General features: G+C 36.7%; 1 protein-coding gene across 1 annotated transcript in view; it reads left to right on the forward strand.

The window, feature by feature from the left end:
* Positions 1 to 19,212, forward strand: part of PTPRC (protein tyrosine phosphatase receptor type C) — a 58,828-nt gene extending 39,616 nt beyond the window's left edge. Inside the window, 34 exon segments of the mRNA XM_030455301.1 lie at positions 654 to 672; positions 674 to 758; positions 3,000 to 3,155; positions 5,253 to 5,449; positions 5,987 to 6,047; positions 6,767 to 6,874; positions 7,472 to 7,522; positions 8,562 to 8,677; positions 9,239 to 9,329; positions 9,426 to 9,502; positions 9,733 to 9,769; positions 10,211 to 10,308; positions 11,220 to 11,345; positions 12,758 to 12,915; positions 13,411 to 13,546; positions 14,205 to 14,221; positions 14,223 to 14,251; positions 14,254 to 14,351; positions 14,779 to 14,809; positions 14,812 to 14,868; positions 15,187 to 15,323; positions 16,293 to 16,341; positions 16,344 to 16,374; positions 16,376 to 16,417; positions 16,716 to 16,798; positions 16,801 to 16,833; positions 17,247 to 17,333; positions 17,336 to 17,389; positions 17,392 to 17,413; positions 18,018 to 18,153; positions 18,718 to 18,725; positions 18,937 to 19,024; positions 19,026 to 19,157; positions 19,159 to 19,212. Of these exon segments, the coding sequence (XP_030311161.1) occupies positions 654 to 672; positions 674 to 758; positions 3,000 to 3,155; positions 5,253 to 5,449; positions 5,987 to 6,047; positions 6,767 to 6,874; positions 7,472 to 7,522; positions 8,562 to 8,677; positions 9,239 to 9,329; positions 9,426 to 9,502; positions 9,733 to 9,769; positions 10,211 to 10,308; positions 11,220 to 11,345; positions 12,758 to 12,915; positions 13,411 to 13,546; positions 14,205 to 14,221; positions 14,223 to 14,251; positions 14,254 to 14,351; positions 14,779 to 14,809; positions 14,812 to 14,868; positions 15,187 to 15,323; positions 16,293 to 16,341; positions 16,344 to 16,374; positions 16,376 to 16,417; positions 16,716 to 16,798; positions 16,801 to 16,833; positions 17,247 to 17,333; positions 17,336 to 17,389; positions 17,392 to 17,413; positions 18,018 to 18,153; positions 18,718 to 18,725; positions 18,937 to 19,024; positions 19,026 to 19,157; positions 19,159 to 19,206 (2,698 nt within the window). The 3' untranslated portion in view covers positions 19,207 to 19,212.
* Positions 19,213 to 26,749: the final 7,537 nt, after the last annotated feature.

Consider the following 26,749-nt stretch of genomic DNA (forward strand, 5'->3'; position numbering starts at 1 on the left):
TTTCTACTCTTATGCATTTCTCTCCTTCTCAGATTGCAATTTTTTACATTTTTATTTTGGGGGGTGTGAGAAAAAAAACAACAATGTAACAGGCATAGTCAAAAACAAGTGTTTAAATTCTTGATTTGAAGAAAGATGTGATAGAATAATTGCAAAGAATATTTCCAGCATAAAATGATCTGTTTTTCCAAAACATTTCCTTGTAAATAGCTTAACCTTTTTTAAACCAAATTAGAAATGAAATCAACCCAAAATCAAATAGCTTGCAAATAAAATCAAAAAACTTTTAAAGTTTTTTTAAAATTATAAAGAGTATCAAACCAATGTATATTTAGAAACATTGGACAATTTTAGGTGGTATTGCTGTGTTCACTTGTCCTGAATTAATTAGATTCATAAAATTACTCTAATATGCTGCTTTTACATATCACTTAATTTATACTTTTGTATAATTTCTTTGAATGAAATAGACTATGAAAAACTACTGCAAGTTGTTATCCTTGCTTTAAATATGATATGATATTAAATTAATTAAGGTAGGGAAAAAGAGGAATATTCTGCACTTTCATTCAACGTTATCATCTCCCCTGTTGTTTTTCTTTTACAACAGCTCCAGAAGCACCAGCAAAACATTAGGTATTTTGTGGTGCCAGAAATGTATCAGTTACATGGGAGGGAACCTAGTGACACTTCAAAGGGCCCAATAGATGGCTACGGTGGTGGACATGCAGAACAGAAGTATGTATATGCCCCCTTCAGTAGTGAATAATTCATTGCATGTTTTAATATTTAAAAAGTACCAACCATATGGACTGTCAATACTGGATGGACTGCAGTACTGGAATCTCTTAAAACTGTGCAGAAATTTATGTTTGCTTGTTTGTTTTTCTACAAACATTTGAGTTTCTTTACATTAGGTTGTTCAGGTGTAACCCTGTGGTTATTCAGTTTATCATTTCAGGACACAATTCTGTCACCTTCAGTTCCTCATACTTCTTGTAGTAAGAGTAAGCTATGACAAAACCATCAGTTGCCTGATTAGATTGTAGTACTGTGTTATGTCTCAGAAAATGCTGCTGTAGTTGGTTAACATATTCTCTGAGAAGACAGGGGCCTACCTTCTGCTTAACAACAGTGTGTAAAAGTCAGGGCTCCTAAGTCCAGCAGGTAGACTATACATGTTTAAATAGGTAGGGCTAGGTGGTTGCCTTCTTCTAAATGATCACTCCTTTCAGCTATACTGTTTTAGGCCACCTTTTATTTAGATGGATAACTCTAGATCCCTTATACTGGGACTATGTTTTCCACTTGTGAGCTTTTCTTCAAAACAAGGACTGGAATATTATTTTTTGAAAATAAAGATCCTTATACATGATTTCAGGAAATATATTTTTAGATTTAAGCTAGCCCTGGGTTAATTCTTTCTGTTCTCATACTGCATGTGTTTTTTTAAACCTGGAGTGCCACAAGAACCAAAGGTTGTCATGCTCCTGTACTCCCCAGTCAAATCATCTGTCCCATTATCCATGCCCCAAATTTACCAGTACCCAAAAGTGTGGCAGCCCCATGCACCAATTTCCATGTTTTTATGGCTTGGGCAGTTTAGTAGACTGAACAGTATGCTGGGATGCTGGAGGTCACATCTGCAGCACATCTGCTCCCCAGTTCCCAAGCCTCCAAAACCCCCAACTGCAGTGGGGGTGATTAGTTCCTCATGGTGTTGGCTTCTCTTGCAATTCCTTTCTGCCCTCCTTGCCACTACGGAAAGCAGACAATTTTTCTTGCATCACACCCAGAACAGACTTGCCAGTGTGCAGTGTGACTTTGGGCATCTGTATAGTCTGTAAACTGATTATTTTATATTTTGTTTGCTTAGAACTCTTAGCCACGGTGCATATAGTCACACAAATTGAAAGCTGCGGGTTTTGTGGTTTAAGCAAATTACATCAGTTTATTTCAGGGGAAAATTAACAACATGCTGAAAAAGAGAGGTTTTTAATAGCAGCAAAGTTACAAGAGAAAAGGTTTTTTTAAAAAATAAGTCACCCCAAGAAAGGGCTGTTAGGAGAAGAAAGGGAAGAAAAGGAATAGATTATTGTTTGTCTTTTAATGCTCTGTCGCTTTGGGGATGTTCATCCTTTTGAAGTCACAGGTGAAGTTCCTGGCCAGGTCTGTTTACTGCTGGTAAATTGGATCCTTGAATGAAGCACATGCCACCAATGCTGCTTCTGCCACCACTGAGTTTTCTCCTTTTCCCTCTGAGTTATATAGTAAAAATCTTTCTATCCATCAATTATTGTCATACGGTTGCAAATTGGTGACTTGGGACCTGCCTTTTGATACTCAGGTTTTTCCCAGAATTTTATAGTTTATTTTACACCAATTTGCATCATCTGGCTGGTGGCCTTATCAGGAGCCATTTTGATTCCTATCTTTTCTAATCCTGTCAGAGGAGGGGAAGCTTTTTAACGAAATTTTAGTTTGTCAGAGCAGATGATGCCCAGGGTAGAGGGGAATCTGTTAATTGGAAATAGCTTTGATACATTGTGGAAGCAGGGTGAATCTGATATTCTGCAGAATCAAGAGACAATTTCTTATTTTCAATGTGTCCACATCAGCATCTGTTTACTAACTCCTTCCCTCAATATAGAAGAAAGCATCAGGCTCTCTTAATCAGTGTGCTTTATGTTTGTTTTTAATTATACGCATTTAAATTATATACTGAGAAAGTAAAAAAACCAAACCAAAGCAAAAAACAAAACCCCAAAAGAACAAAGCCTTTTCTACCTCTTTCTACCTTTTTGGTTGGGGGATGTATTTCCTCCTCTTATTGAGCCTTCACTTAGCATTAGTAAGGAAGACAAACGAACCAAGTACAAGGTAATTAAGATAGAAGTACACAGGACAGCAGTTTCAGGTAGATCTGATGAAACATAAGAGTTTCTGTGCTTCTAACATAAATCTCATTAACTAATTTATTTTTTCATTTTTTATTAAAGAGGCAGAATATGTCACAACAACTAAATTTATTTGCCAAGAATTAGAACCTTATACGAATGGTTCTGTGAGTGTGACTCCATATACAAACAGCAAATATAATGATAGACAATATGTGGGAAGAACTGGAAGATATAACTTTACAACAAAATCAGCAGGTAAGTCCCTTCTGGTAACTGTTATGAACAAAGCCCACACTAAGACAAGGAACATGTACTTTCTTATTGTAGTTCATTGCACTCTTAGCCAAGAAACTGATTAACATTAGAGTAATTTTATTGACAGTTCTATAATTAGTATATATTTTTTATTACATCATGTTGATATGTTTTTAATAATGTATTTAGTATTAATATTATTTGCATATACAGTAGGTTTGTAATCTTGCCTTAATTTGAAATTCTTGGTAAGGTTTTAGAAACCATTATGTCCCAACCTAAAGAAAAGATTCAATTTTAACAAAAAGATAATGAAGACCATTCTGGTTTTGTTTGTGGCATGACAGACAAAAAAATGTGCAGAATTTACTTTCTGTTCTGTACTTTTCTGTTAGGAACTTATTACCAGAGTGAAACCAATAGTGGAGTCCATACCAGGTTTCAGTGAGTGTGTACATACACATTCATGCTTGGCTTCTAACACTCCACATTAGGCTAAAGCCAAACATGTACCAACCTTTGTGCAGTCAGAAAAGTCTGTGCATAATTTTGTGGGCTCTACCTTCAAAAGCTTACTCCTGTGGTCCTGATTCTTGTTTGGCATACATGTTCAATAGATAGAACTACTAGAAAAGCCAAAAAATCCCCAAGCCAAACAACAAAGCAATAGACTGCAAATGTTTTCCTGACATAGACAAAGTGTAATAGAGACACAGTTCTTCTATTTTGTTTTTTTCTGCCTTTTAATTTTCAGATGTAGAGCTTCATGCTGTTTTAATTCTTTCTTTTAGAAAAACAAAATAAAACAAAAGAAACCCATCAAAACTCTACCATGTTCATTTAGTTCCTCCTAGTACTTTTCAGCTCTAGTTCCACCAGCTTCAGACTCAGCTATAGGGAAACCATGGTGGTTTATACCTTGAAAGGTACCAAATGAATAGCTAATTTCACTGAATAAACAAAAGGTTTTGATTTTTTAAAAAAGAAAAATAAAATACTTTTGTGCTACTAAGGTAATGATAGCTTGAAGTGTTGATTTTATTTCTTTAATCTAATAGCAGGAATGTTCGTTTTTTAACACTCCTGGAAAGCATGTAGAAATGGATAAATAAGAGCAGAAAATCTGACTGCTTTCTGCTTTTTTTTTTTTTTTTTTTTAATTAAATATGTTTCTGCAGCACTTTGGGAAATAAAGGGCCTTCTGGCTGATTATTGTTTTGAAACTGAATCCTATCCTGTGGATTATACAGAGGGTTTTTTTATCCAGTTTTGTAGACAATCCCTGAAAACATTAGAATCTCCCCATTTCTCTGGGTCATTGAGCTAACGAATTTTAGTTTACAACTGGGAGAATACAAAGATCACAATTATCACATAAAGCCCATAGGAAAAAAAAAAGCTGATAAATGAACCAATGGATAATATAAACCATTTGACCTGAAACTTGGCTGTAACAGATCATTTGAATCTGATAGTGATTTTTCTGTTATCATCTAGTTTGAATTTTTTTGTTTTTTTAAGAAAATAACAAGTTGCTTGCCTTCATGAATTAATGGTATTTATTAAACCTTCACCAACTGCTACAACATTTGATAACATGATCAAGCAGCTAGTGGAAGAATTTTATGGCATCTTGAACAAGCAAATATATTAGCAGAGCACAACTCCTTAGAAGTATAAAAAACCCTAAGTTTTATAAAATATTTTTTCATCTTCAGTGAACACATTGCATCAAGAAATGTTTACTTTCTCCTTGTCAAAGCCCTTTCAGTAGTGTACTGAATAGGAATCTAGCACATCTGCCCTGTGGACAAACTTGAGCAGATATATTGTAATAGTACCCTCAGCCAAGGAAAATATATTCTTGTATCCCACATGGGATAATTCTGGACATCAGAGCTGCTCATAAAGCCTCACACATCCTGGCACTTTATATGAAGATAAAATCAACTGTCTTTTTTTGTGTGTTGTTGTTGGTGGTTTTGTTTTAAAGAAAAAACATGATAGCTTGCTAATTGAAGCAGCTATCAGTAACTACAGCTTTTGAAATGTTTGGTTTGGAATTATGAGAACCAGTAACACTTCTTCTGTGAACAGAACCACAGCCAGTGACTGATGTTAATGCAATATTGACAGCTGATAATGCTGTCCACATTAAGTGCAAAAGTCAGCAAGTGTATGGACCAAAACAAGAATTTGAATTGACTTGGGAAAATGATGGAACACGGTACAAGAGGTCTGAGTGTGATTTTAAAAAAGAAAATCTGTTGTACTTGACAAACTATACATTTCAGGTAAGTAGGCTTACTAAACTAAAAATACAAATTATTGTTGTGTATTCATTGTTTAATCATATGATACTTGACTTTGGGGAAAAAGGCCAATATGGTGGCAAAGGAGTTATTCTATGGATCTGTAGCCCACAGATGTAAAGAAGTAGCTATTACTTTAGAAATAAAACACATATGTGCTTAGCCTGTCAAGCAATGCTTTGTGTGCTATTCCACATAGAGAGAAATTTGGGGGTTCCATAAGTTTAAAAATAGTTTTAAAAGTTTTAAAATGTATCTTCTATTTTAATAACTTTTTCTCTGGTTATTTACATATTTTAGATCCTGTTGTAACTGAGGTGGAAACCTGAGCTTCACTATAAACTATGAACTATAGGCTACACAAAGTGTAGTAGCAGATACTGCTGTCATTGAGATTGATTCATTGAAAATAGATGGGAGTTTTGAATATCCATTGTGCTTTTCTTAAAAAAAAAAACCACAAAAAAACCCTATGCAGAAATTCTTAACATCTCACTTATTTTCACTCACTGCACACAGATCTTAGTGAATAATGGAGACTATAAAGGGCAGCCAGTAAAGAGGAGTATAAGAACCAGATGTAAGTAAATCTATACAGCATTTTTACTTTTAGACAAGCACAATATGGTGATAGTGAATGTGAATTCTGTTACAATTGTTCCTAATTAAAAATCCAAACTACCTGTTCTTATAGTCAATAGTTGATCTCTATTTGAAAAAATAACTTCATCAGTCATCATTAATATTGCAGATCATGCAGGCAAGTAGTAGACTGTAATTTAAAATTATTGTTCAGTAATGGTTTCTTCAGAAAATATTTGAATACAACTAGAAATTATTTTCTCTAATTAAAATTGTTCACTTTAGGATTATTTTTCTATGTTCAGATCCTGAATTTCAGGAGCTGAACATCTGTGTCAGGGATTCCCAACTCCCAGATCAGAAGCATCTGAGAGCTTCACTGGTCAAAGAGAGTGGGAGACAACCATGGTAATACCACACCAGTCAGTGAGTTGTAGCATTTTGACCAGTGGACATGGAGAGTTTATGTGGATGTTTTCATAATGAAGAAATATTTTTTTCTCCTTTTCTGTGAGTTTAAAATATTTTAGCACTTTGGAATAAAAAATGTGAACTATGCATTTAAAAATAATTGTTTAGTTCTTTTGGCAAAAAAATCAAGTAGCCCCGGTTCAATGATGATTACAGGAAAAAAAAAAGGAAAAAAATTGAATTCATTTTAAATGCTATTATTATGCTATGAAGAAATATTAATTGTATTCTTTTTATTGTTCCCAGATAACTCTAAAGCCTTGATTATATTTTTGGTGTTCTTGATCATTTTGACATCAATTTCTTTACTACTGGTGCTGTACAAAATCTATGACCTTCACAAAAAAAGCTCAGGTGAGTTTAATTTTCTTCTCCCCTTCTTATATAAATGGATTGAAAGTGGGTGAGCATGGAGAAATTTCTGTTTTTTCACAAGATTTCCCAATAATTAGTACCCCAATAATTAGAGACCCCATTCCCCATTCTGCTCTTCCCCCTGGTAGCACAGGGAGCTGCCAGTGGTCAGATGGTCAGATTTTTGCTTGTGCAGGCCCAGAGTCTGGCTTGTTCTTGGCTACTTAGCACTTAAACTTCATTTGTCTATATTTTATGTATGTGTCAGTTTTTTGGTCACTTCTTTAGCAAGACAAACAAAGATGGGGTGAGCATTCACTCCAATTAAGAAATTAGTTATATTTGCTGCAGGTGATACTGTAAAGCTCTTTGATGTGATTCTCTCCTCTTTGCCCCTCAGTAGCGCTCAGAGTGGGAAACAAGATGGGAAACAGAGTGGGGAAGGATCCCAAACACTTCTGTGTAGGGCTCACAGGTCCTTGTTTCCCTGAGAGCCTGCAATGGGATTTGCTGTTTATGAACAGTCTTGGTGTTCACATATAAAAGTGCATTTAACTCAGTATCAGATATGTTCATTTTTAGTCAAAGCTTTTACAGATGTTTTTGCTTCTTACAGCAATTCTTCTGAAGGCGTGAACCTTGTTACAGGTGAATATCTTCATATATTTAGCAAATGGAAGTAAAATGACTCATGTTTTACTGCCACCTTTGGATTTTTTATGTTCCAGGTTGAAAAACTCTTATTTACTATTTAATTTCAAACCAAATGTTATCCCAGTCAATGGCTGATATGCTTAAGCCTGAGAGTAATTCCTAAATCAAATACAGCTTTAACTAGAATTTCCCTTTCCTATGCAGCTTTTTTCAAAGCAAGAATTTAAGCATAAGAAAGTCACTTTTTACTGCAAAATTTTGAAGGCTTTCAAATCCAAAGAGTGAAAGTGAACATAATGTGCAACTTTTTGAACAAGATTTTAAAGCTTATGAAGGAAGACAGAATTAGTCAATACCAGAAAATTTCAAGAAAAAAAATAATTTATGACATTCAAGCTCACAATAATGACATACATACAGTGGGAATTAATACCAAGCTGATACTCAAAACCATTTGCTTAGACATACAATTATGAAAAAAATCTTTTCAATATAAATGAAAAAATAATAAAAGCCTAGTTAGAGATTTTAAAACTTTTTCAATCATTACTTTATCATTAAAGAAGCTATTATAGATTATTGCAACAATAAATTGGAGAAAATTTAGAAAAGTAGACAATACATGTTACATTTGTAGGCTGTTTGCACAGTAATCTATTCTACCACTGACAAGAATCAATCAAAATTGAAGTGGAGGGCAAGGCTGTGTATTTAGTGTGGGTGTTGGGGCTGCTGCTGAACTGAATGTGACAATTACCACTTTGTACAAAAGTGCTGTTAATTGCCATGTCCCTGGATGTGGCCCCTTCCTGAGGTGACTCCAATCAGGTAGCAGAGCTGAAAAAAGTCTGTTATTCCAAGGCCTGTTTGCTCACATCTGGCTCAGGCAGCACTGTTCTTTTTAAAAACATGCTTAGTAAAAATAAATGGGTTTGTCCTTTCGTTACTTTGTCTGATAATTCAAGAATCACATTTACTGAAACATTGACATTTTCAAAGTCAGTCATGATAACTGTTCAATGTATTTACATAGTTAAAGATGATGACAGGCAACTTCTGAACATAGACCCAATACCTTCAGAGCAATTGCTGGACACGTACAAGAGGAAGATTGCTGATGAAGGGAGACTTTTCTTGGATGAATTTCAGGTTTGTCTTTATCTCAAAATATACCACAGATTTTTAGCCTGGTGGCTGTAAAAACAAAAGAATGTTCAAGAGAATGTTTGAAGTATATGCACTGATTATAAATAATTAAAAAAAAAAAAAGAATCTAGAAAATTGAATTAATTTTCACTCAATGTCAAATGGGTTTCAGTCAATTTTGCTACCAAGCTCTTCTCATCATAAGATGATTTTTCTTTTTCTTTTCAGGGAAGGTTTTGTTAAGCAAAATTATAAGATACAGAATTTAAATACTTACAATTCTAAAGTACCTTTTAATGCATTTTTTAATACTCTTCTTACTGCATAGCCATGGAGATATAAATACTCCAGAGTTGTGGATATAAATATTAGTTGTATTAAGGGAAAAGAAATCCACTTATTTTAGATATAAGAAATAGATGAATTGGTATCATATGAACTAGAATGTTCTTCTGGACTCAGCAGTACCATATTTCTTCTGCATTTAACTAGGAGCTACTTTAAATATATGCTTACCTAGTTAAAAACAAAAACCAAAAAACAATCCAATATTGTGTTTTACAGAGTATTCCTAGAGTTTTCACTAAATTCTCAATAAAGGAGGCCAAAAAAAGCCATAATCAGAACAAAAACCGTTACATTGATATCCTTCCATGTGAGTATCTCTTATGATTTCTGCATGCTTTATAAATATGTGTTTTCTTGGTGCTTTGAGATAATACAGTTCCTTTGTTTTAAATTATTTAAACAGATGATCATAATCGTGTTGAGCTCTCAGAGATCCCAGGGGACCTAGGATCAGATTACATCAATGCAAGTTATATTGATGTGAGTGACCTATACTTTAAAAAAGGCTTAGGTGTGATTGAAGAAATTCTCTAGTCTGTGTATTTAATGAATTACATACTTTTAAAAGATTTCCATTTGAGTTCTTTCCATCTCTGTAATTTATTTGGTGTTACTGGACTGTTGCATATTAAGTTTACTTTTAAAGTTGAAAACCTTTTAAATTTTTCATACTTTCATTCTGAAAGTTGCTTTCATTGTTCTTTTTATAGGGCTTCAAAGAACCAAGAAAATACATTGCTGCACAAGGTAATTTTAACCCTGATATGTTGTCTTTATTAGTCCATTTTTTTAAAGGGTAGTAAAAAGTATTAGTAAGTTTAAAGAAAAAATGAAGATCTGAAATTTTGAAATTTAATTGAAATTTAATACAAAAATTTGCCAATAATTTTTGCTCAGTGAATTGTGTTGAGCTGAATAAATTGTATTTCAAAGACAGTTCTCTCATGATGTATAGTTTTACATTGAAAGTTTTCAGATTTCACAACTATGTGCAAAAGATATATATTATATATATATATGTATTTTTAAATGTTGTAGCCATTATAATGAAGCAGTTATAATGAAATCAACTGTGTGTCTGTTACTTGCTTAATCTCTGCTTAGCTCTTCAGACTGCATTGCTGAGCAGGTCAAGAAGCTCATGCACCTGCAGTCTTTGAAAAACTCCCTTAAAATGTCTCCTGCTAGGGCCCAAGGATGAAACCACTGATGATTTCTGGAGAATGATCTGGGAACAGAAGGCAACAGTTATTGTTATGGTGACTCGTTGTGAGGAAGGGAAGAAGGTGAGAAACATCCCTCCTTCCCTCCCTTTTCCCATCCTTCTATCGTCTAAAAATGGATCAAGTTGCTCTGCTGTGGTGAATTACATTTTCCTCTTACTATTTTATTTTCATTCTTTGCTGTTCCCTAACTGTGGCAGAAACTATGCTGGAAAGCAAGTAAAAAAAGTGTTGCCTTATGCTGTCTTCCAGTCACAGCTGTAAGCAGCAGAGAGCTTACTAGTTGCCGCTAATAAACACAGAAAAAAAGCTCAAGGCAGAACTCTAGCTCCTCACAGATCTGTCATAAAAGTTATGGTTTGTGTTTTACTCCTGTCTGTTGTCTTTTTATATCCTGGAAATGCCCTCAGTAAATCCCAGACAGAATATTTTTAATCTGTTGTCTTTTTCCTTCCTTTAACTGGAAGGCTGGGTCCTTAAGGTTTGTCTTTATTCCTTATTCCAAGTACAGCAGAAAGAAGGGGAACTGCAGTTTTAACTGGTTTTAAAGAAGAGCAGGTCAGCAGTGTGCAGATTTATAGCATCCCCAAGTTGATGTTATAGGCAGGCAGGAGCAATAATACCTCACTGAAGAAGCTGTGGAAGTGGTTGCAAAGTTTTCTACAGCCTTTCGGGAATGGCAGCAGTACTTGTTCACTTTTTCAACTGGTGTACAAGATTTTGCCCCACTTGATGTTCCATGTTAAATTCCATGGACATAAACCTCAGATCAGAGACCTGAATTGTTGGATATTTGGAACTATTTAGAACTGATATCCTAAAGCAGTGACAGCATTTTCAGGAGAGAACAGGACTTGTGAGAAGTTGGAAGAACTGTTCTGAATTACTGACTATTTTCCATAAGATTTTCTTTTACCTCTCAGGTCTCTGCTACTTTGCTGTTGTGCTGCTTACCTAATTTCATATCTTTGTAGAACAAATGTGCCCAGTACTGGCCATCAATGGAGAATGGATCTGCAACATATGGGGACATAGTTGTGAAGATCAATGAAAGTAAAACGTGTCCAGACTATGTCATTCAGAAACTACACATCTCACACGTAAGCTGATTCAAAAGTGTAAGACTTAATAAAGTGGGGTGTCTGGCTGGAGTCCATAGGTATCATTGAGAGATCCTTTTAAGGGGACAAGAGTCAGCCTATCAATGGAAGATGCTCTGCAACAACAGTTCAAGAGAAAACTTCTTAGATGTAGGTGCCATTCCTTAGAAGAAATGATTTAGACGTATTTCCCATTGTAAAAAGGTATTTTCCTTAGTATTCCAAAATCTGTATTTAAAAGGAAACTGTTAACTTGCTATTAGGTATGGAAAACTTAATACAGTTTGATTTCCTTAGATACCTAGGTTGTTCTTAAACACAGAAATTTACCTGGTTTATATGTAGCTCAGCATAACCTTCTGCAAGTATAATCATTGTGACTCAGAGCACCTTGTAAGTCCTTGTGCTAACTGTACAGGGGAACACTTAGAAATTCTGGTAATCTCAAGTGCCTTTGTAAGCATAAATGTTTTCAAATTACTATTTGGCTACACGTGAAATCCTTAAGGCTTCTATATTGCTCTCTTTTATACAGCTGATATCACGTCAGTTGCTCTCTGTGTATTTGAGAACAAACTTTGTCATCTAATGTGAAATGTTCCTCTCTGGCCCTTTGCCAAAATATTTCAGTGGGGGTAAACAGATTCTAAGTCCTAGATAAATGAATTCAGCCAGGATTCAAAAAGTAAACCTACTGAGAAATTTTCAGCAAAATACTCAAGCATCTTGATCCATAGTTACAGCTGGAAATTCCTGTTCCTGTTTCCTGTTGCTCTGAAATTTACTCAGGAAGTGATCTGATTAAAAGGAAGTTGCAACTTGAGGTCAAGACAGGGAGAATATCAGTATGTTAGGAATTAATCATTTGCAAAGACACAGCTCTATGACGAGAACAATCTGACACTGGAAATAAGGGACAGCTGCAGATTGACAGCTGATAATTTTAGAGTTCTCTGCTCTCTGTTAGGCTGACATCACATTAATAAAATTGATACTGGTTGAAGAACTCAAAAGAGTGGTTCCTGGTGAGAAGGTGGGGACTTCTGCAGTTCTGGTGGAATGGTGGTAAATAATTATTAGAAGAGTAGTAAATAACTGTATGAGTAACTGTGTCACAAATAGATAATTCACTTTGAGTAAGAATTTAGAGGCTGATTGTTGGAGATTGCTGTACTAAACCTTGTCCTCTGTGGTAGTAATTGTGTGTTCCTGATTCATGGGTATTTTTAATTAAAGTGGAACAAGACAGATGTCATAACCTGAGAGACCATTGGGATGACAGCACACAGTTTGAATTTTCTGTGTCAGCACCTGACTGATGCCTTTGTTTTTCTTCTCCTTTGTATACCTCAACTTGATTTTGGCTTTGTGTCTGTGAGTGTGAGAAAACCCCACACTTCACTTTTGTCTAGGGAAGAGAAAGGACAGCTGGAAGAGAAATCACTCATATTCAGTTCACAAGCTGGCCTGACCATGGTGTCCCTGAGGATCCACACCTCCTTCTCAAACTCCGACGCAGAGTTAAAGCTCTCAGCAACTTTTTTAGTGGCCCAATAGTGGTTCATTGCAGGTAAATATATATTGGTTTTGAAAAATTATGTTAGTGATAAATGAGCATAAAATGAAGCTGTTCAGAAAAGGGAGCTGGCAAAGGTATTTATTTGATCTCAAATTTTGTGACTTGACTACCTGAGAGTGAGGCAGACAAAGATGCACAAGGAGTCCTGCTTCCTGAAGGATATTCAGGTTGCTAAAATCTGAAGTTACTTTTGGAAAAGCATCCCCAGATATTTTTTGAAAAGTGGACAGATAAATGCAGGGCTACTCTGTCTGTAAGCACCGCATTTGTCAGTATTTGCTTAGTGTTATTAAAAGATGTTTACAATGCAAGCTCATTATTTCTTGTGTATCAAATAATTTACATCAAGAACTGTTTTCAGACGCTTTGTATCTCATCATTAGTGAAGGATTTTCACTTTTGTTCTCTCCCTGACTGCTCCCCTCTCAGAGTGGGACTGGGAGATGCCATTCCCTGCTGGTAACCAAACCTCTTTGTGCTTTGCAGTGCTGGTGTTGGGCGCACTGGGACATACATAGGAATTGATGCCATGCTGGAGGGCTTGGATGCAGAAGGCAGAGTGGATGTTTATGGCTACGTTGTGAAGCTACGGAGGCAGCGCTGCCTCATGGTTCAAGTAGAGGTATCTCATCAGAACTTCTGCCAGTATTCTCCTTTGCTATGGTTTCATCAGGGTTTTGCTGCTCAGTCCGTCCTGGTACTGCTGCAATTCAGCTGAAGCTGTTGATAGTAAACTTCCCACCCAGTTTTCTGTTTTCAAAACTTCAGCTTTTAAAGTTGAGGCTTCAAAAAAGGAGCCAAGAATAACATCTTTGGTTTGATAATGCAGCTTTTGGCATACAATTTACAAATGCAAAATCAAGCCTACATAGTCAAACGTAGTTTTTGAAATCTAAAAACTCTGTCTACATTGGATTTTCAGTAGAATTGGGCGTAAAACCAAACTTATGGACTGATGCAATGCATGCTTTTAAAATTATTTAAGAATTTTTAGAATTTTGGATATGCTTTCAAACTCAGTTGAATACTTCTTGGATGACACTACATTTATTTGCAGAAGTTTTTCATTCAACACACTAAATGTGCTCCAAAATGTCTAGTTTGGAAGCCACTTGGATTTTAATACTTGTATATAATGCTTACTTAACATTAATGCTTAGTATTCTTAATACTAATCACAGCACAGGAGTAGTAGTTTTACAAGGGTTTTTTAAAAGTGGTATATATTTTATTAATCTTCAATAACTTTATTTTTAAATCCTTCAAATGGGAAACACCAGTCACAGTACATCCTTATCCAAAGCACTAGTGGAATACAACCAGTATGGAAAACAGAGGTCAGTCTCTCAGAACTGCATTCCTATCTTAACAATCTGAAAAGAAGAGATCCTCCAAGTGATCCTTCTCTGCTGGAGGCAGAGTTTCAGGTAAATAATCATTGAATTCTTGTGCCCTTACCTCCCACTTACATTAGAAAGTACCAACAGTCCTGAGACAGAGAGACCATGCATAATAGATCACTTCTCTGCTACTTTATTTATCTGGCATGGAAAAATTTTTCTTTAATCTTCATGAAAAATCTGTAAAGCAATAAAATTTTATCTCTGCTTTAGATGTTAATATTTTTAATGAAGATGGGTCACACAGAACAATTATTTGAGTGTGGATATGCATGATTTCCTGTGCCTGCATAGCAGGCATTTTTCAACCATAGTCCAGATGTAACCAAAGCTTAAAGAAATGAAGTAAGAAGTGAGGCACTGGTAAATGAAATATGAGTGTGGGTACCAGAAGGGGCAATGATCCTAGGAATCCTTTTAATCAAGCACAATACCAAACGTCCTTTTTCTCTAGAGATTACCTTCCTATAAGGGATGGCGGACACAGAAACTGGGAATCGTGAGGAAAATAAAAGTAAAAATAGGAATGCCAACATAATTCCATGTGAGTCTTTTTCATGAACCTCCCCCCTTTTTACTTATCTTCTGTAAAAAAACATACTACATTTTGAAAAAATGAGGACAATAATTTATGTAATGGAAATGTATTTGGTTGATTAATTTTCTCAACACTGTAAAATTAGAAATTTCTCACAGGGTTTAAAAAGGAAGAGAATATATATTTTTTAAATGTGAATAACTGGGAACATTGATTTGAATAAAGGGGCCTTTGCTCTGCAGTCTGTTGTGAAAGGACTGTCCTATTTTCCCCCTGCACTTGCTGGACAAACCTCTCTCTGACAGTGACACTTGTCTTATGCAGATGACTTTAATCGAGTGCCCATCAGACATGAAGATGAAAGCATTAAGGAGAAGCAACAACATGATTCAGATGCTTCCTCAGATGAGGACAGTGACTTTGAAGAATCCAGCAAGTACATCAATGCTTCCTTCATACCAGTATGTATTTAGAAGACCAATTTAGGTATTTCACAAGTTTTCAGCTAAAGTTATATTCTAGTTGAGCTCTTATTGTCTTACTGATTTCACAAATAGAGTAAGATTTACACGAATGGGGTAGAAAGATCTGACAGTCAACTGAGAAATCCACTTACTGTTTTAATCTTCAAAATGCTCTAAATTTTGCTACAGTAGTAAGATGAATCTAATACCCTTTACATGGAATTAGGCTGTACAATATCAAATAGTGAGGAGGAACATAGAAATATTTCTGTTTTGCATACAGTGTTTGTGTGTTATTTTTAAAATTAATAGATTTTGACTACCCTCAGGATATATCTATTTCTATTAGTGGGCATCTGCCCACAGGTTGATCATGTTGATATTTTCACTTTTTAGTGAATGTGAGGATAGTTATTCACATATGCAAAATCTTATATGTGAAATTGGGTCATCATTTTTGATATCTTATATACTTCCAAAGAAGAAGCAGTTACTGGTCTTAAGGAAGTAACTGATTTAATGGAATAAATAGCTAAATTTGATTTATATGAATCCTTTAAAATATTGCACAGTTAGGATATTTATTCAGTTTAATGTATCTTCTATTTTGAGTATCTCAGTATGAAGTGATGGGTGCACCCAGTTGTGTGGTATAAACTCATTTCTTAGTGGTCAATTAAAAAGCTGTCTAAATTAAATGGCTTACCCTTAAAAATGTTTTGCAGAAAACAGCTGGGTGAGGTCTTACCCTGCATCTGAATACCTCGTGTCAGTTTGGAAGTGATGCTGTTGTTAGGAGACTGAGTTTAATGTAATTTGGTGATAGAATTCCTGTAAAGAGCAGGGCCTCCTGCAATAGCATATTTTCTCTATAAAAAAGAGTTCATTATTCAGTGGGCATTTAAATGCTATGAGTATAGTGCTTGATGACATTTCAAACACATTGAAGAATAAAATTCTTTTTAGGGTTACTGGGTCCAAAAGCAGATTGCAACAGGCACCACTGCAGGAGAATCTCTGACTTCTGGCAAATGGTTTTCCAAAGAAAGTCAAGTCATTGTTATGCTGACAGAGCTGAAAGAAGAGATCGGGTGAGGATTGGCTTATAGAACATTAAGGATCCTCTATATAAAAAGAAAACTACACTCTCTCATTCCCTCCCAGTGAAATGTGTTTTATAGGATGAGGAATTTGGATTTCCAGTGTAATTTGTCTATTATTTACCTTTCTTATTTACATTTGAATAAATTTTTGAGGGGAAATGTCTATGATGATATATTAAAAAAACTCCTACTCTGTTATCAATGCATTCTGTAAGGACAGTCTGTGGAAGATTAAAATAATTGAAAGTTGAATGGGAGGCACTGATTGTACTATTACCCATTTTAGGACTCTGTGCACAGTCTGGGGAGAAGAAAACATATGAGTATAGAAGTTCAAATGGACAGATGTCAATTCTTGCCCTAGCTACACACACGAGCATTTGATGTTTACCATCTGAAGGTAAATTTCTTTGCAGTGCCAAAAGTTTTATATTTGTTTCTCCTACAAACTTAGCTTAAAGAAAGTGAAGTTCCACTGTTCCTGCAGTTCCCACTGCACTTAAACTTCTGCTTTAAAAAAATTATTTATGTATTTTCTCTTCCAGACAGCCAATCATGGTAAAGGCTGTAAATTAGGTCAAAATTTCCATTTAGTGAATTGCTGCGATGAGGTAGTGGTTACCGAATTCAGCTGTCTTTCATACTTGAGCAGAGTGCTCAGCTAGAGGTAGAACTCACATCATGTTCATGAGGTAGAACTCGCATCACCATGCAGTCTTCAGGAAATAATTTTTCTTTTATAATCTGCAATATTTGTACATGTGAAACTTTATTTTGACCTGAACATTGACTACATCTCCACTGCTGTTTTTCAGACAAAGAAACACAGAAGGTGATCAGTATCAGTATCATAAATGGAGTGGCTTCGATGTTCCAGAAAATCCCAAAGATTTAGTCAGCATGGTTTCCATCTGAAACAGAAAATCCCAGCCAGACCATCCGAGGACAAGAGCATCCGCAGTGTCCACTTGTCGTCCACTGCCAGTGAGTCTGAATTCAGCATATAACTTAACCAAGCTCAAAGTTTTGGATATACATAGCAACCACAATTTTGGGATGCCTACTTTTCTTACAAGCCTTTCCATATGTCTGGAGGCTCAGCCTCCCTGGAAGACTCCTTGAATTGCTCAAGCTTGACCTTTTTGATTGTAGTGCTGAAAAGTGAGCACTCTTTTGCAAGTGTGGTCTTGGAGCAGGCGGTCAGAGGGAAATGCTCTTGCCTGGCTCTTGTAGCAGAGCTTTTAGGTTTCTCTCTCAGTCCAGCACATAAGTTCACTTTCTTAGGAGCACTTCCAGGAATAGTCTTGAAACCATCTAAACCAGAGGACAATTCTGCTAACAGTCATTGAGGCTGTAAGGCTGAAACTTTTGATTTCTCTTTACCCATAAGACACCCCATGCGATCCTCTAGGTCAACTGCCTCATGTCTTTCCAACAGATATTCTTAATTGTAACAGTTTCAGTCCACTATAAAATATTTTGGAAATGTAATGTAGTATGTGGACTTCGAAAGTAATCTAATGTTTAGTCAGAAGACATGCTGATTTTACATTTTAAATTTACATGTACATTTTACATTATCTTCTAGTGATGGATCACAGCAGACTGGTGTATTTTGTGCTTTAATGACCCTCTTGGAAAGTGCAGAAATAGAAAAAGTAATAGATGTTTTCCAAGTAGTAAAAGCTCTACGTCGCACCAGGCTGGGAATGGTCTCCACCTTTGTAAGTAAATCTTATCAACTACCAGATAACATTATGAGATTACTTATCATGGCCACTAATATCCTCTTAACCTTACACATCTTTTCTGCACTGAGAACATTAATTCTAATCAGGACATTCACAGCCACTCACGAGTACTTGGGAAGCTGTACAGATAAGAATGAAGGAGTTGGTGAGATGTCCAGAGCTGCAGTTCTATGACAGCTTTGTGGAAGGGTGAATATTATAAAATTAAAAGTGACATAAATGGATGTTTCTTTAGTTTCTTCAAGGATGTATGTGCACAGTCCTAACTTCTCCAGAGTTAGGAGGCTAACTCCATTTCACAGGCTAGCAGCCATCAACTTGTTTTGTTTATATCACTCCAGAGAAATTGTGTCTCCATACCATACACCATGCGTTTACTACCGAGTAGGTGTTATCAATATGGGGCAGGTTATTAGATTACTTTCCTGGGTTCCTTACAACATTTACTGTTTACAGCTTAGGAACTCTAAAACTACAGTATTGTACCTTGTGAACCAAGAGTGACATTTGAGTGATACAACTTGGAAGAAGTACAAGAGACATTAATAGATCACAAAATCAGAAGAAATTGTAGAAGCAACACTCTGCATGCCAAGAACTCTGGAAGCTGTTTCATATTCAGTCTTGTTACAATACATCTTGTATTTCTGGAAATTAAAACTAAAAAACAAAAAACCAGAGAAAGAATGAGTTTATTCTTAGGATCTGAGCATCCCATTCACCCAAACTTCTCTTTGTATTTCAAGGAACATTTACCAATTCCTTGTATGACCACCATTGCAGTACCTACCCTGCACAGAATGGACAAATAAAGAAGAACAGCCACCAAGAAGATAAAGTTCAGTTTCGGTAGTGAAGTAGAAAAAACACGATAAGGGAAGATGGGTTTGATCACTATTGATCTTAGCCATCAACAGCAGACAAAAAAAGAGATTTCTGAAGTATATGATGATTCTAAGGCTGCAGACAGCACGAGGGGGAACAGAAAGCTCTACAAACGGCCCCACAAGTCCCGTTCTAACTTAGATGCTATCGCTGGGAAAAAAAAAAAAGTTTTTTTTTCACGTGCAAGAAAGTTCTTCAACAAATTAAGAAGTACAATAATTTTGTCCCTCCTCCTATCTTTTTTTCTGGAAAACAATTTACTGTTATATCAATTTTTCGAAGGTACAAAGTTTAAAGGAGTATTTGAAACTTGTTAGAAAGTGACAAAAAAACTGTGAAAGTTAAAATTTTGTGTAGATTTGCATTTAATACTTCTTCAGAAACCTTTTCACTATTTTTATTATTTTAAAAATATGTAACATGTGTAATGCTATGCTGAGCACTGGCAAAGAAATTTTTTTACTGTCTGTAACAAAAAATAGCAACTCAGAACAAACAGGATTAGTGTGTTGACAAAGCAGGTTTGTCTTCAAAACTATTAGCCAAGTACATTAACATAACTGGTAAGCAGATATTCTAGCATTTCAGGAGTGCTGATGTGCACTGTTTTTATAATTGTATGTGGAACTTGTGGGACTTTGCCAAACAGTTGAGAGATCTTACAATTTACATCGTGTTTGCAATTCCAAGAAACCAGACTTGGAGAGAATGTGGAAGTCCTCCCATATCAATGCCGATGGAATTTTGTGCATTTTTCTGACTTGCCTCAAGGTGTCCTTGTTGCCCTACACATGGTAAACTGAGCTTTCAATGTTAGACCCGAAGAGAGTTGAGAGATTGGCATTTGAATGATGGCAACAGTTCTGATAGAAAAAACATTCAATCAACTCGTAGAGCTTTAAAATGCTGCATGGCTTGCTCATTTCTTTCTTATATTTACTGTTATTTAAAGGGGACTGCTTCCATGATACATCCAACCTGTTTTCAGAATTGGAAAATATTTAGATGCTTTTCCTCCAAACCTTATATAGATTTCAATTGGTATAGATTTTATTTTTTTTAATTATGAGGTTTGTATGTTACAGTTCTGAGATTTGTAATATTTCTTGCTCCATTTTTGCTGCTGTTTTAGAACAAATAAAATAGATAACTAATTGTTTGACAGGGTGGAAATATTTTGTCCTACTGGAATCTGCAAACTGATAATTTTCTTCCAAATGCAAAAACTCTTGTTCATACCCATACATGACAAATTTACAATTTTCATCAGGGAAAAGGCACATTTATTCTTAAGCTCCGTGTGAACCCAGGTAAGTGTCCTGATCCTCTCATTATAGAGGTGGAAACTTCATTTTTGTTTTCCTTGATGTCATTAAAAGAACAGTTGCTCAGTGATTCATAGTTTATCAGTGCATATTCCTCCTCATCCATACAAGCAGAACTGAAAATACTTGAGAGCCAAGTAACAGAGCCACACTTGTTTAGAATGTATTTCAGCCTTTTCATCTGAAGTTGTTGTAGGTGATAACCTGGCAAAGCTGAGGGTGTCACCTGTGGAGCAAAAGCTCATGAGACTAAATTGTGAAGATAATCTGAAAAAAAACCAACCTGTAGGGCCCAAGCCTATATAGAGTAACATGTCAAAAATGCAGAATTTAGCACACTTTGAAGGAAGAAGTGCTTTGGATGCAGATTGACCCACTGTGCTTATGGATCCAGAGAACAATTAATTTTTTCTAAAATTTGGCCAGTGTGATGCCTCTCCAGCTAGTTCAGGTAATAAATAGAGAGATCAATGCAGCAATATATTTAAGGAAGGAGAGACAGACATAGTCATGCTTTTAGGAATAACTGAAAATATTTTCTAAATAAAAAAATAGGCACGAGTTTTCATTTTGTGTAAATTTGAGGGTGTTCATAATTTCAGTGCCTTGTAAAATGCTTCTGCAGCTTTTATGCTCCTGCAGCACCTGGGCTGTAAAAATTCTGGAGGACTTTATTTTTCTTAGATTGTTTTCTAGAAGGATTTCTATGTTTTTTTAACTGCATATTGGTTGTTTTTAAAAACATGTATTGCTAAGTTAACACTTCATTGCTGTATGTATTTTGAAAGGAAAAATCAAACTGCTGAGAAACTGCTCGGGCTTGTAAGGCAAGACCAACACTGCAGCAAGCTGGAGATTGGCACAGCCTAAAAGCTGAGAACAGACACGCAAAGTAAGATGCAAAAGGGTTTATTTTCTCAAGTAAACCTCAGCTGCACAGAAACCACTAACCTCTGCCCTCAAGGTAACAGCTGTTGTCCAAAAGTGTTAAGTCCAGGATGAAAATAACTAAACAGATCAAACTGGGAGAGGACTCTGAGCAACAAAACAAGGCTCATCATGGGCTTCTGTGACTAGAGACAGTGGATTTCTCCCAGAGTTTGCCAGTAGGAAGCTGGCTGAAGGGTGGGGTTTGGAAAGCTGGCAGTGCTGTGTTAGCAGTGCCCAGTGTGTGAAGATGAGGGAGAAAGAAAATCCTTCCACCAGATTCTGCTTGGTCAGGGTAACTGCAGTGGAATGACCTGTGTCTTTGCCTCCATATAGATTTTTAAAAATTTCTTATGTTCTGTAATGAAGAGTTATATGAAAATCTTTTTCAGAGATGTGCACAGTGGCATATCATGACTGAACTGAACTGATCTGCTGGGAGGGAGCCCCAGGAGTTGGACCCTCCTGCCCCTGCCCTACCTCTTGCTGCTGCCCTTGGGACATCACCTGGGGCAGATGCAGGGTGCCTGAGGAGTGAAGCAAACCTTGGGTTTTGAGCTTTGCTGCAGAACAGGAAACCTGAGTTAAATCTTGTAAGAGAGGACACAAGCCGGGTAGTGAGCCTGTGACAGGAGGCAGTGCTGAAGCTGGGAGCTGGGAAGTAAAGACTGACAATGATAAGCAATTTGTGTGAGATGGCAAAGGAAAGGTAAGAAAGGAGAGTGGCTCGAGACAGGTGTCTCATTAAGCTGGAAATGATATCCTTTATTTTACAATTCCTCAGAAAAAATGCTCCAGTAGCAACACTTATCTCTTTGACAAGGCATCTTGCTTTTGTAAAGGCCCAGGTTTTTTGACATTGTACATTCTCCAGATTGCCTCTAAAAAGAGTATCAGAAATTCCCTGGGGTTCTGCACAGCTGTACCACAGCTATTTTTCCATACCTAAAGTAACTGTTTGCCAAGAACCAGTGTACTGTGTTTTAGACTAGGAAAAACTAAAGAAAAGGCAAATTTCAGTCACAGAATACAACAACATTTTGTATGCATCAGCCCTGCTTCAGAAAAACCACAAGTCTTTGGAAGAAAAACAAAATCCAGTAATTTTAAAGGTCTAGCAACATAAAAATAAAGTTTTATACAAAAGCTTTAAAAGTCTATCTTTTCAATGCAAATGAAATGAAGATGATGAATACAAAAGTACTGAGCAAGTTTCTATTAGAATGTCTCCTTTCTAGGGACAAAGAAATTGTTTAGGAAGGCTACTTAGTACAAATTATTGTAAAATATAGGTCTCACTGTTTTAACCTTAGTGAAAGGATTTTATTTAATATAATTTTTTAAACTCAGGATTTTCAGCACCAGCAATGTATAATGTTACTGAAGTTTTGAAATTCCCATAATGAAAATTTTTCTGAGGATCAAACATGTAACTATTTACAGCTGGGTTGTCTCAAATCCCCACAGCTGCACACCACCATGGCTGGCAATGCTAATGTAATAATAAGTGCAACTGCCTAACAGAGGAAAAAATAAAAAGGAAGTTTATTTTGGACCAATTTTAGCACTCAGTAATCCAATTTTTGGTTCTGGAGATTTTTGATTCTCAGGACAGCCTGACTTTGCCTGGCAGTCAGCTGAGACCAAGAGCTCACACCACATCAATCCCCACAGAGGCCTTGGGATGGACCTTGTGCATTTTCAGAGCTTGCCCACCAGGCTGTGCTGAAACTCTTCAGATGCCTTTTGGTCTGCTCAGTGCGTTCAGCTTCCTTCCAGTGCTGTGGAGGCCCTCTGAGGTAATGAAGATGACATTTGTTCATACAGCACTGCAGAGATTGTGTCTGTCCAAGACCAAACAGCAGTTCAAAGGGAGAGAGTGTGTGTATGTGTGAATGTGTGAGATGACATTCCCAACCAGAAATCCATGAGTTGATGGTTTGGAAGCTGCTTGGTTTACAAAAAGAAAGATAGGAGAAGCAGAGTTGGTGTGGTGGGGCTTGTGCTAACTTTTGCTGTGGGGCAATACAGCACTGAGAACAATGTTGGATTGTGTGGCTGATGAGCTTTATAAGAGTGATTTTCAAAAATGATTTTGAAAAAAAAATAAAATAAAATTAGGGGTGAGGTACAGGAGACCACACATACAGAGTGCTCCCCTTGTCACAGAATAAATTTGTGCTGGCATCAGTGGCTACTAAGAAATTATAATTTCCACAAGGCCATTGTGGAGGTTAATGCTTGGCATTGCATGGCATTAGTGTGACATTAGACTGTGACTCACTGACTCCTGAAGATCTCATGCCAGGTTGGTGAGGGAGGAAATGTCAGCACAGCCTCTCACCATGTCACAGTGCATGAGTCCATGGCCTCTTCTTTATTGTTTCTGAAGTGTGCTGATATTTTAGACCTTACAAGTTTCGATAATAGGAAAACCATTGACCCTTGTAAAATCAATGCCACAGGCTGAGTGCCAACTGAATATTTGGACTAGAAATTGAAACTATTGATAAAGTTATTAGCTTATGATGATCTGTGCAGAGTTAAAGGCAGGATGTTCATGTCTATTTTCATTCAAGGCCTATTTCTGCATCTTCTGCACCCTAAGTGAATCCTCCTGTCATCTGCTCAGCTGAGTTTTATTCAGATATGTTCACCTTTGAAAAGTTCTGGAAAGAAAACCAGATACCTTGCTCTCAACATTTCCAGCTTGCAGGACCAGCTTACTCAGTGATTTGTGAGAGTCAGAGTTTAAAATCTGCCCGATTTTGAATTCTTAATTCAGTAATCCTTGAAGTCATGAACTGAGCACTGCTGCACAGAAACATATGAAACCAGTACCACATCTCATTTTCTAGTTTCTTGTTGAAGGACAAAGCTATAGAATTTGCTGTATAACTGCTGTTTGAGCAGAGTTGTCTCACTCTTTTTTTGTTTTTAACAATGGAGAGAACTGGGATACCAGTAAGTTCTCCTTGTCTTCTCACCTGTGTCCAGAGAAGAAGGAGAAGTTTCTCATCCCATTATATGTCTGTATCCAGAGAGCATCACAACCTGTGACAGGCTAAAGCAGGAACAGGTAGTTAAGTCTTGGATACAGAAATTTTTTGGTCCTAGCAGTTTTTAGTTTGAAAGGCATTGAATCCTAGGCCACAGTTCTAGGCTAATACCCAGGTGACAGCATGATTGTGAACTGACAATGTGTGAAATGATGGTCTCAGTTTTATTCATATGGGAAAAGCGCAAATTGAACTGCTTGCCATACCTGCAACTGGAGAAAATAAATGTAGAGGGCTTCCAAGAACAGCAGGCTCCATCAACTACGTTTGGTATACTTGCAAATGTTTTCTTTGGTGCTTCTTGTAGCCTCCCCTTCATAGCAAGGAGTTTCCTTGAGCCCCTGCAGGAATGCAGAGGGCAGTGGTGCTAGAGCTGCATGACAAAACACTTCTAGCAAGAGGCACCATTTTTCTTTTTATAAAGAAATGCTCACAAGTCATCAAATGAATGCTATTCAACAGCCATTTCAATCTCTTCTCCCTTTTCTCTTCCCAAGTGTTTGAATGGAGGAGGTGAGCATGGTTTCCTTATTTTTATGTAATATTCTTTCTCTTTGGTTCCTTTCTCTATTGCAATTTTTAAAATAGCGTCTAGAGCCCTATTACTTAACCTCAGTCTTTTGCTTGTAGCTAAAAATATAAATAAATCAACAGTTTGTTCAGTTTAATTTAATTTCTGGTGCTGTGATTCTTTTTCATCCAGCTGTCATTATGAATTTGTCATTTCTTTGCTTAGAACCATCAAGTACAACAGCATCCAAGGTAAATATTTCAGTAAATCAAGTTTGATAAATTAAATAGTTATAACTTCAAAAATCTACGATAAATAGGAAGGAGAGGCTATTTTTATAAGGTTTATTCAGGTTTCCTTGGCAAGAGCTTGATCTACAGTAGAAATCCCAGCCAGTACTTTCCCCTGCAACCTGACACTCTTGGCTGAGATACATCACAAACACAAACGAGTGACCATGTGATGGGTTACTGCTGTGAACAGCTACAACTGTGTGCTGATGGCTTCTCTGAAGTGGGTCACAGGCAGAGATCACATACAAAGGGCTGCTAGAAGGTAGCATGAATAAGATAGAAGGGGACATGGCTCCATGGCAGGGAAGTGGGCTGCATGCAAGAAGGAAATGCAGGGCTGCTAAATTGCAAAAGGGCACTCCAGATTTAGGGAGGAAGGTTTTGTTGTTTTTTTCCCCCAGCCAATTATATAATTTTTTCACAGCAGTTAAAGGAAAAACTGTAGTGTGCATGAATAATTCCTCTGGCAAATTAATAAAATCACATGATAGGAAGGAGCATGTTGACTCCCCTTGCTCCTTTGTACTGGTTCCCTCCTTGTCCTGTAAAACTGAATCCTACAGAATCTGCATGGCTGGTTCTTGATGCTCAAGGCATCTTGCTCGTATGGGACTGAACAGCACAGAGCCAGTTGTACATGTTAGGACAAATATCTGAGCATCCATTTTTATCAAGGACTAAGGAGAGCAGGAAGTTATATTAAAGAATAGAGTAAATGTGATTACACCATAGTGAAGGATGAGTCCTGTATGTTTAAGTTGAGAACTGGAAAGGGGAGCTCTGGAAACTGCAGCTGTCTTTTTCTTTCCCAAAAAGGGATGCTGTGACAGTAAGTGTGTCATTCTAGCCCTCTGTTAAAGAGCATCTTTGAGGACATTGAGCAGGCAGTGGAGGGCAGCTGCTGTGAAGCACAGCTAAGGAAACTGTGGCTGCCTCAAGGCCTTGGAGCAGCCTTTTTACTTTTTATGTCTTGGGTAATGAACAGACTGCCCTTTGGCATCTCTTATATAAGCCAAGAGCTTTGTGAGCCCAATGCATTTCACATTCTCTTAAAAACTTTTTGTTTGGTTGTTTTTTTTTACCCTATAGGATAATGCATAAGCAACTCCCTGAATTTTTCTGAATTTTCCCAGTCTGGGCTTTTGCTACACAAAACTCCATTTCAAGCAGGAGGAAAGAAGTTCTGGGGAAAAGCTTCCTTTGTAATGCTGCTTGTGTTCAGTGGTGTCAATAGGATCACATCCATCTTCTGAGCAGGGGCTCAACTGAAATTCATGGAATTTCAATTTTCAATAATTTTTTTCAATTATTTGGGGACTTAATTACTAGAAGTAAGTATGAATGGATTTTTTTTGCCCTTCAGTACCTGAAATACTGACACTTACAAATACTGCCTCCATGAATGAAGTTTCCCTCCTGGAATAAGCTCTTTCTTCTCCCCCAAAACATAAAAATGTGTATTTGGCACAGTTCTGTGCCTTGAAAATATTCAGGTCTTGGATTCTACTGCCCTGTAAGTGGAAAGCAGCACAGGTACATCTGTGGTCAACTCAGTATTAACTTTCTGCC

This window comes from Calypte anna, chromosome 8 (genome assembly GCF_003957555.1).
Source record: "Calypte anna isolate BGI_N300 chromosome 8, bCalAnn1_v1.p, whole genome shotgun sequence".
NCBI classification, from domain to species: Eukaryota; Metazoa; Chordata; class Aves; order Apodiformes; family Trochilidae; genus Calypte; species Calypte anna.